Source organism: Clinocottus analis, unplaced genomic scaffold, assembly GCF_023055335.1.
Source record: "Clinocottus analis isolate CAN_PGR_092001 unplaced genomic scaffold, fCliAna1.0.p SCAF_50, whole genome shotgun sequence".
NCBI classification, from domain to species: domain Eukaryota; kingdom Metazoa; phylum Chordata; class Actinopteri; order Perciformes; family Cottidae; genus Clinocottus; species Clinocottus analis.
Window position 1 is genome coordinate 395,001 of NW_027176208.1, and position 10,560 is coordinate 405,560.

Consider the following 10,560-nt stretch of genomic DNA (forward strand, 5'->3'; position numbering starts at 1 on the left):
AACGCCGCCGGGCTGCGGCAGGCCGCCCTGAACCTCACCATCGTGGGTCAGTCCTCTACACCTGGGCTCTATTATGGGATGCATGCTGACCCTCTGAGTGCTCATGTAGCGCCCCATGAGGCAACATGCGCTAGCATTAGCATGCAGCATGTAGCTTTGGTAGCTGCCGCACACAAAGAATTATTGACAGAACTGTTAAAAGCTCCTAAAACATGTTTTATTTTGAAAAATGACCGTGTCTTTAGTCCAGAATAGACTGGACTAGAGGTTTAAGTTACATACAGAGTAGACTGGACTAAAGGTTTAAGTTACAGACTAGACTGGACTAAAGTGACCTTGTGGCTTGGTGACCTCTGCAGCCTCTAGAGGTCAGCTCTGTCCTCTGACCCCCGTCCCTTTGCTCCCCAGATAAACCTGACCCCCCGGCCCGGGTCCCTGCAGCCTCAGACATCCGGCGGACCAGCCTCACGCTGTCGTGGTACGGGCCGACCTACGACGGGGGCAGCGCCGTGCAGTCCTACAACCTGGAGGTCTGGGACTCGCTGCAGCCGCAATGGAAGCTGCTGGTGTCCTGCAACAGCACCTCGTACAACGTGCAGGTGAGTTCAGCCCGACCTCGGCTGCTTCTCACAGCCTTGACAAGAAATAACCTTTGAGTCCGTCTCCAGGACCTTCTTCCAGAGCGTCAGTATAAGTTTCGTGTCCGGGCCGAGAACATCTACGGAGTCGGAGAGCCGAGTGCCGAATCTGAGCCGGTGACCGTCGGCCTGGTGAATGATGGTGAGTGAGTAAGACCCTGGGACCATGTGGACTCCTGAGGTCCAGCACGACGGAGCTACAGGATGTGTGGGCTCCGAAAGAGGAAACATGAAAAAGTTCTACTGAACAATGAAACCGTTGACAATTTAATTTATGGTCTAACGTGCTGGCAGAAGTCCACTGGCTATGTCAGCTATACGTCAGCTATACGTCAGCTATACGCCAGCTAACGTCAGACAACGTCAGCTATATGTCAGCTAACGTCAGCTGTACGTCAGCTGTACGTCAGCTAACGTCAGCTATACGCCAGCTAACGTCAGACAACGTCAGCTATATGTCAGCTAACGTCAGCTGTACGTCAGCTGTACGTCAGCTAACGTCAGCTATACGCCAGCTAACGTCAGACAACGTCAGCTATATGTCAGCTGTATGTCAGCTAACGTCAGCTATACGTCAGCTATACGTCAGCTAACGTCAGCTATACGTCAGCTAACGTCAGCTATATGCCAGCTAACGTCAGACAACGTCAGCTATATGTCAGCTAACGTCAGCTGTACGTCAGCTGTACGTCAGCTAACGTCAGCTGTACGTCAGCTGTACGTCAGCTATACGTCAGCTATACGTCAGCTGTACGTCAGCTAACGTCAGCTATACGTCAGCTAACGTCAGCTATACGTCAGCTATACGTCAGCTAACGTCAGCTATACGTCAGCTATACGTCAGCTAACGTCAGCTATACGTTAGCTATACGTCGGCTATACGTCGGCTAACGTCAGCTATACGTTAGCTATACGTCAGCTATACGTCGGCTATACGTCAGCTAATGTCAGCTATACGTCAGCTATACGTCAGCTAACGTTATCTATACGTCAGCTATACGTCAGCTAACGTCAGCTGTACGTCAGCTGTACGTCAGCTAACGTCAGCTGTACGTCAGCTGTACGTCAGCTATACGTCAGTCAGCTATACGTCAGCTATACGTCAGCTAACGTCAGCTATACGTCAGCTAACGTCAGCTATACGTCAGCTATACGTCAGCTAACGTCAGCTATACGTCAGCTATACGTCAGCTAACGTCAGACAACGTCAGCTATACGTCAGCTATACGTCAGCTATACGTCAGCTATACGTCAGCTAACGTCAGCTATACGTAAGCTATACGTCAGCTATACGTCAGCTATACGTCAGCTAACGTCAGCTATACGTCAGCTATACGTCAGCTAACGTCAGCTATACGTTAGCTATACGTCGGCTATACGTCGGCTAACGTCAGCTATACGTTAGCTATACGTCAGCTATACGTCGGCTATACGTCAGCTATACGTCAGCTAATGTCAGCTATACGTCAGCTATACGTCAGCTAACGTTATCTATACGTCAGCTATACGTCAGCTAACATCAGCTGTACGTCAGCTATACGTCAGCTATACGTCAGCTAACGTCATCTATACGTCAGCTATACGTCAGCTATACGTCAGCTAACGTCATCTATACGTCAGCTATACGTCAGCTATACGTCAGCTATACGTCAGCTAACGTCATCTATACGTCAGCTATACGTCAGCTAACGTCAGCTATACGTCAGCTATACGTCAGCTATACGTCAGCTAACGTCAGCTATACGTCATCTATACGTCAGCTATACGTCAGCTATACGTCAGCTATATGTCAGCTATACGTCAGCTAACGTCAGCTATACGTCAGCTATACGTCAGCTAACGTCATCTATACGTCAGCTATACGTCAGCTAACGTCAGCTATACGTCATCTATACGTCAGCTATACGTCAGCTAACGTCAGCTATACGTCATCTATACGTCAGCTATACGTCAGCTATACGTCAGCTATACGTCAGCTAACGTCATCTATACGTCAGCTATACGTCAGCTAACGTCATCTATACGTCAGCTATACGTCAGCTATACGTCAGCTATACGTCAGCTATACGTCAGCTAACGTCATCTATACGTCAGCTATACGTCAGCTAACGTCATCTATACGTCAGCTATACGTCAGCTATATGTCAGCTATACGTCAGCAACAAAAGTAAACTGAACTAAAGTGGACTAAACTAAAGTAAATGTGACCGAACAAGACTAGACTAAACTGAACTAACGGCTGCTGTTTGGTTTGTCTGGCAGATGAAGAGGCCGAAGCAGAGGAGGAGGATGAAGGTACGATGAATTCCTGCTAACAAGCTAACGTAGCATGACACCCCGCGCCCCGTGACCTCTGACCTCTGTGCTTGCAGACGTAGACAAGGAGCCGGACTACAGAGACGTGTCAGTCAGGGTGGACATGAAGGTGAAGGAGCTGTACGACGTGGAGGAGCGGCTGGGAACGTAAGGCGCCGCCCACTCGCTTCTCAACCCACAATGCACCTGTGGTTCAGTGTTTGTAAAAGTGCTTCCGTGTGTTCGCGTGACAGGGGGAAGTTTGGGCAGGTCTTCAAACTGGTGGAGAAGGCGACCAAAAAGGTCTGGGCGGGCAAGTTCATCAAAGCGTACTCGGCAAAGGAGAAAGACAACGTCCGGCACGAGATCGGCATCATGAACAGCCTCCATCACCCCAAACTGGTGCAGTGCATCGACGCCTTCGAGGGGAAGTCCGACATCGTCATGGTGCTGGAGATGTGCGTTCACCGGCTTATTTCACTAGCTCTCTCCTCTGGGTCTCCCAGGAAGAAACCACATGGTGTTTGGTCTCTTCTATCGGAAAAGGAAGCAACATTCGTTACATTTAAGTGTCTCGTAGTTACCTGCAGAAACATGCTAGCACGGCTAATACAGTGAAGCTAAACTGACGTTGAACTAAAAGAGAATGAACAAATATAAACACAAGCTAAGCAAACATTAACATTCTTAATTACGTTAAAACATAGAAAGCTAAATGGAATGAAAAGAAGCTAACTTACGCTAAATGTATTAATGCTTTAGCAAGTTAGCTTGGCTTAGCATAATTGCACAAACAGCCAATGGGATTCTTCCAAATTAGACTATTACCTGTTTATCTTTATCGTTGCTATTGTAGAAATCTAACCGTGCAGCCGATCTCACAACAGTTTGAACTAAAAACACAAACCAGAGGTTTTTCTTTCAAAATCGGAAAATAATTTTCAGGCCAACTATGAGCAGAATGACAGCGGCTATTTCCTGTCTGCTAATTATAAAGCCGAGAGGGATGAACAGCTGTGACCTTTATCTGCAGAAATACAACGGCTCTCCAGAATAAAAGCCTTTGATCCTGTTGGAAACATTCTGCAAGAGGGAAGTCCTTCAGACTTTTATTTTAGTAGGGTTTGATAACCTTTTCATGACGTCTCTAGACGGATGTGAACTGGATTGATCCAAAGTGTTCAGGGTTCAGGACAGATGGAGTCCTATAGAGCGGTAACAGGACAGATGGAGTCCTATAGAGCGGTAACAGGACAGATGGAGTCCTATAGAGCGGTAACAGGACAGATGGAGTCCTATAGAGCGGTAACAGGACAGATGGAGTCCTATAGAGCGGTAACAGGACAGATGGAGTCCTATAGAGCGGTAACAGGACAGATGGAGTCCTATAGAGCGGTAACAGGACAGATGGAGTCCTATAGAGCGGTAACAGGACAGATGGAGTCCTATAGAGCGGTAACAGGACAGATGGAGTCCTATATAGCGGTAACAGGACAGATGGAGTCCTATAGAGCGGTAACAGGACAGATGGAGTCCTATAGAGCGGTAACAGGACAGATGGAGTCCTATAGAGCGGTAACAGGACAGATGGAGTCCTATAGAGCAGTAACAGGACAGATGTTTCTCTGTTGTAGGATCTCTGGTGGTGAGCTGTTTGAGCGTATCATTGATGAGGACTTCGAGCTGACGGAGAGGGAGGTGATCAGATACATGCTGCAGATCATCGATGGAGTAAGCTTCATCCACAAACAAGGCATCGTGCACCTCGACCTGAAACCAGAGAACATCATGTGTGTCAACAAGACCGGCGGCAAAATCAAACTCATTGACTTCGGCCTCGCCAGGCGACTAGGTGAAGTTATTGATAACACTATGCTCACATAATACTAACACTATGCTCACATAATGCTAACACTATGCTCAGATAATGCTAACACTATGCTCACATAATGCTAACACTATGCTCACATAATGCTAACACTATGCTCACATAATACTAACACTATGCTCACATAATGCTAACACTATGCTCACATAATGCTAACACTATGCTCACATAATGCTAACACTATGCTCACATAATGCTAACACTATGCTCACATAATACTAACACTATGCTCACATAATGCTAACACTATGCTCACATAATGCTAACACTATGCTCACATAATACTAACACTATGCTCACATAATGCTAACACTATGCTCACATAATGCTAACACTATGCTCACATAATACTAACACTATGCTCACATAATGCTAACACTATGCTCACATAATGCTAACACTATGCTCACATAATGCTAACACTATGCTCACATAATACTAACACTATGCTCACATAATGCTAACACTATGCTCACATAATGCTAACACTATGCTCACATAATGCTAACACTATGCTCACATAATGCTAACACTATGCTCACATAATACTAACACTATGCTCACATAATGCTAACACTATGCTCACATAATACTAACACTATGCTCACATAATACTAACACTATGCTCACATAATACTAACACTATGCTCACATAATGCTAACACTATGCTCACATAATGCTAACACTATGCTCACATAATGCTAACACTATGCTCACATAATACTAACACTATGCTCACATAATGCTAACACTATGGTCACATAATGCTAACACTATGCTCACATAATGCTAACACTATGCTCACATAATACTAACACTATGCTCACATAATGCTAACACTATGCTCACATAATGCTAACACTATGCTCACATAATGCTAACACTATGCTCACACTTTTTTAACACAATGCTAACATAATGCGTATATAATACTTATATAATGCTCACATTATTTTAACAAAATTCTCACTATGCAAAGATTATGCTAACGCTATGCTTATATAATGCTAATGCTATACAAACATTATACTAACATAATGCAAACATTGTATCAATCCTTTACCTGAAAACTACAGTGATAAAAAGTTAGCCTGAGATGTCCTCCAAATTATTTTTGAATTAAACTCCAAACTCTTCAACAGAAAGCGCAGGAACTCTGAAGGTTTTGTTTGGGACTCCAGAGTTTGTTGCCCCAGAAGTGATCAACTATGAAGCCATCAGTTATCCCACCGACATGTGGAGCATAGGGGTCATCTGTTACATACTGTGAGTCTGTCTGTCGCTAGCTTAGCTTCAGTTAGCTTATTATTTTATTACTTTAACTGGTTTCATTTGTCTCATTTATTAAAATCTAAGCTTTATTTTGTTTCATATTTTCTCGTGGACAGTTTTATTTCAGTTCAATGTCTTGGATGTCATTGTGTTGAACTCACGTTAGCCGTGTGGCTGTCGTCCTCTCAGGCTGAGCGGCTTGTCTCCCTTCATGGGCGACAACGACAACGAGACTCTGTCCAACGTCACCTCGGCCTCCTGGGACTTTGAGGACGACGCCTTCGATGAAATCTCTGACAACGGGAAAGACTTCATCACCAACCTGCTGAAGAAAGACATGAAGTAAGAAAAGGCTGCGATGAGACGCCGTCTGGTAGTCCTCTGTTTGTAGCCTCACTGTGTGTGTGTGTGTGTGTGTGTGTGTCAGGGCTCGGCTCACCTGTGCTCAGTGTTATGAACACACCTGGCTGAAACAGGACACCACCACCATGAAGGCCAAGAAGCTCTCCAAGGAGAGGATGAAGAAGTACATCCTGAGGAGGAAATGGCAGGTAAGGACAGTCATGACTCAGCATGTTACAACATGACAGAGTCATGACTCGGCATGTTACTACATGACAGAGTCATGACTCGGCATGTTACAACATGACAGAGTCATGACTCAGCATGTTACTACATGACAGTATTTTACAACACAACACATTTACACCATGATGCAGTCCAGTAACAAAGATGGCCGTTGTTAGTGACGAGCTTTCTTCTTCTGTGGTAGAAAACGGGGCACGCTGTCCGAGCCATCGGCCGGCTGTCGTCCATGGCGATGATGGCGGGAGTCAGCGCCAAGAAGGGCTCGCCGACCGAAGGTCCGCCGCCGCCGAGCTGCACGCCGACTGCTACTAACGTGTTACCCAGGGTTACATGTGTGTGTGTGTGTGTGCGTGTGTTCAGAGGACAACCAGTTCCTGGAGTGCTTGGAGCTGGAGCAGAAGTCAGACTGTAAACCTTCCTTCAGTTCAGTCATCAAAGACGTGGAGGTGGTGGAGGGCAGCGCCGCTCGCTTCGACTGCAAGATCGAAGGTACCCACCATCCTGATCAATACTGGCTCTGATCAATACCGGCTCTGATTGATCCTGATCAATACTGGCTCTGATCGTGTGTGCAGGGTTCCCTGATCCGGAGGTGGTTTGGTACAAAGATGAGCAGCCGATCAAAGAGACGCGACACTTCCAGATCGACTACGACGAGGAAGGAAACTGCAGTCTGGTCATTTCAGAGGTCAGAGGTCAACTGCTTCATTCTGTATAAAGCATCTCGCTCACTCTTCACTTCCTCTTCACTTCCTCTTCACTTCCTTCTCATTTACTATTTATCTCCTTTTCACTTCCTTTTTGCTTTCCCATCACTTCCTCTTCACTTCCTCCTTGTTTACTATTCACCTCGTCTTCACTTCCTCTTTGCCTCCCCTTTTTTAAATATTCATCTCCTTCATCACTTCCTCTTCACTTCCCATCACTTCCTCTTCACTTCCCCATCACTTCCTCTTCACTTCCTCCTCGTTTACTCTTTCCCTCCTCTTCCCCTCTCTGCAGGTGTCGGGTGACGACGATGCCAAGTACACGGTGAAGGCGGTGAACAGTCTGGGGGAGGCGACCTGCACGGCCGAGCTGCTGGTGGAGGTGATGGCCGGAGAGGAAGAGGAGGAAGAGGAAGAAGAGGAGGAATAGAGCATGTTGGTCTGGACTCCCACAGGAGGAGGAGGAGGTGCTGCTCCTCTTCAGACCCGAGCAGGAAAAAAAATAACATGTTGTGATTGGAGGAGGAGGTGGGCGGGGTTTCCTCACCGGCACCACGCTGTGTGCTAAACCCCGCCCACCTGAAACCTGGAGCTCAGAAGCCCCGCCCCCCTCAGTTCAGCCTCCATTCATTGGTCGGTTTCCTCACATTTCATTGGTCTTCTGTTAGTTTACGTTACATTGAAATAAGAATGTACCTTAAAGATAAACTAATACACGTTTTAGAGGTGCTAGCCGCTCCCAGGGCTCCGTCACCAAAGGCTCATGGGAGCTGTAGTTCTTCGGGGCGCGGGCCTTTAACTGTGTAGAACCAAACCGTGCTGAATGTAGCAACGTGGACCTGCTCCCTGTGGGAGGCCAGGTGAGGAAGACGATGGTACGATAAAGGCCGAAAGGAACGCAGCTTTACTTTCACAGAGTCAGGTCACCTGACGTCACAGTGGTGAGAGACGCAGGTCGTAATGACTACAAACAGCAAGGCAGTCGGTGTTAGCCTGGTGTTAGCGTGGTGTTAGCACTGCGGCTAACGGTGTGGTGGAGGCTCAAAGACGACCCAGATGAACGCATCCCCCCCAGAGACGGGATCGTATCTGCATGTTAAACCTCACGAGAACTCATATTTCTGATAGACGGCTAACTAGCGTTTGTTAGCTAACATCAGCCTTATTAAAGTTAGCTCAGAAGCTAACAAACTCCTTTAAAACGTTAAAGATTGATTCAAACAGTGTGAACCACCAGAATATAATTTGTTCACAATGTGAGCAAAATATAGCATGTCAGCTTGCGTTGGCGTAGTGACTTCAGCATGTTGACTAACATTGGCGCAGTGATGTTAGCATGTTAGCTAATGTTGGCGTCGTGACGTTAACTTGTTAGCTAACGTTGGCTTAGCGACGTTATTGTTAGCTAACATTGGCGTAGTGACGTTAACATGTTAGCTAATGTTGGCGTAGTGAGGTTAACGTGTTAGCTAACATTGGCGTAGTGACGTTAGTATTTTAGCACAGCTCATTTTCCTTCATTTCTAAATTATTTTATTTCTGTTATGTTTTTACTTCCTTTTGGTCCCAGATTGAGGTTTTATGCTTGCAATGGGTTGTGACACAAGAACGCCACGCAGAAGGTTTACTTCGCCACACAGGGCTTCTGGGTAATGAAGTCTTCCAAGTCAAAGTGTTGCCAATCTGAGCTGCTAAAGAACAAGTGCCTTAATGCCACCATGACCGGACTCTGTGATTGTGAGGCTGAGATATAAATTATGTAACAATAATCCCTGATTTATTCTATAATCTTTGCATCAGATGTGTTCTGCTCAGAAAGTTGAACGTGTCTCTTTGTTTCTTCTGTTTGAGCACTTTTCTAATCTCGTTTGTGTTTTTGAGTTTTTCTCTGAAAGCCTCTTCCAGCATTGTTGGCCTTAAAAAGTTTCACCTCAAAATAAGAAATCTATTTCTTATTCTCAGCTTTTGTCATTTTGAGGTGAGATTTCTTCTTTCATAATTACAAGACATCCTAATTAGAATTTGGGGAACTCAGACGTAAATCAACATTACAACATAGAAGTGAGTTTATTTAACCGTCTCTGTGGTGAGGAACATGGCGCTGACCTCTGACCCCTCGCCACCGCGTGTCTTTCAACTCTTTTCTTTTCCACATTCCAGCTCTCTGAAACATTTATTTAAAGGTTTCCAACCAAAGAAACGTCTTTAAGAGTTCACAGGTGTGTTTGTGTGATCTTCCTGTGTGTGTTTGGTGGTTGTGTGTTTTCAGAATGGTTTATTTTTAGACTTATTTAATGCACAGATTCATAATTCTGATATTATCGTTCGAGCAGATCTTCTCTCAGCACTTAACTCGTCAGCGTGGTTACGACGCGCTGCCGGTTTGTTTTCTAGTAGATGTTTGTAGATTATATTTCTCTAGTTTTTATAAATATATATCGGTTTGATAAACTGCAGATGACTTGTATGAGAACACTACAACTGTAGTTACTGAAATAAACCTTCACAAAACCAGCTGCTGTGTCCTGACATGTTTTACCAGGCAGAGGCTGCCGGGAGGGCGGGACAACTACAAGTACTACCAAGTACTATGAAATACTATGAGGTACTACGAAGTACTATGAAATACTTTGAGGTACTACGAAATACTCCTTGATGAGTAAAAGTCCTACATTAAACACCCATGCTTCAGTTTATCATGAACTCATAATCACTTCTATTGATCAGCAGATCAGTTTGCAGTAAATTATGAATGTATATATATATATATATATATATAATTTTATTTTTTATTTATATACATATATATATATTTTATATATATATATATATATACACACACACACACACACACACACACACACACACATGTATATTGTATGTATATTTGCTGTACATCTTGATCACACTAATATGTTATATGTGTGTATTTATTTATACACAAACAATAAAAAGTGAACAACTTAATAGAATTCAGAGTTTTCAATAGAACATAATACAACTGTGTAGTATTAATGACGGTCATTTATAAACTCTGGATTCGATTTTGAAAGGGATCGTACTCTTATATAAGTTATAATTATAACTTATGTATACGTTCTAATTATAACATATATACGTTATAATTACAACTTATGTATAAGTTATAATTATAACTTATACATAAGTTAT

At 44.5% G+C, this 10,560-nt stretch overlaps 1 protein-coding gene across 1 annotated transcript in view; it reads left to right on the top strand.

The window, feature by feature from the left end:
* Positions 1-9,893, top strand: part of LOC137803235 (myosin light chain kinase, smooth muscle-like) — a 14,723-nt gene extending 4,830 nt beyond the window's left edge. Inside the window, exons 6-19 of the mRNA XM_068601517.1 lie at positions 1-46; positions 409-599; positions 669-780; positions 2,901-2,933; positions 3,011-3,101; positions 3,188-3,391; positions 4,568-4,785; positions 5,965-6,088; positions 6,284-6,436; positions 6,522-6,645; positions 6,867-6,957; positions 7,043-7,171; positions 7,258-7,370; positions 7,685-9,893. The exon at positions 1-46 is cut by the window's left edge and continues 108 nt beyond it. Coding sequence (XP_068457618.1) covers positions 1-46; positions 409-599; positions 669-780; positions 2,901-2,933; positions 3,011-3,101; positions 3,188-3,391; positions 4,568-4,785; positions 5,965-6,088; positions 6,284-6,436; positions 6,522-6,645; positions 6,867-6,957; positions 7,043-7,171; positions 7,258-7,370; positions 7,685-7,819 — 1,764 coding nt within the window. The 3' untranslated portion in view covers positions 7,820-9,893. The remainder of the gene's footprint in view (positions 47-408; positions 600-668; positions 781-2,900; positions 2,934-3,010; positions 3,102-3,187; positions 3,392-4,567; positions 4,786-5,964; positions 6,089-6,283; positions 6,437-6,521; positions 6,646-6,866; positions 6,958-7,042; positions 7,172-7,257; positions 7,371-7,684) is intronic.
* Positions 9,894-10,560: the final 667 nt, after the last annotated feature.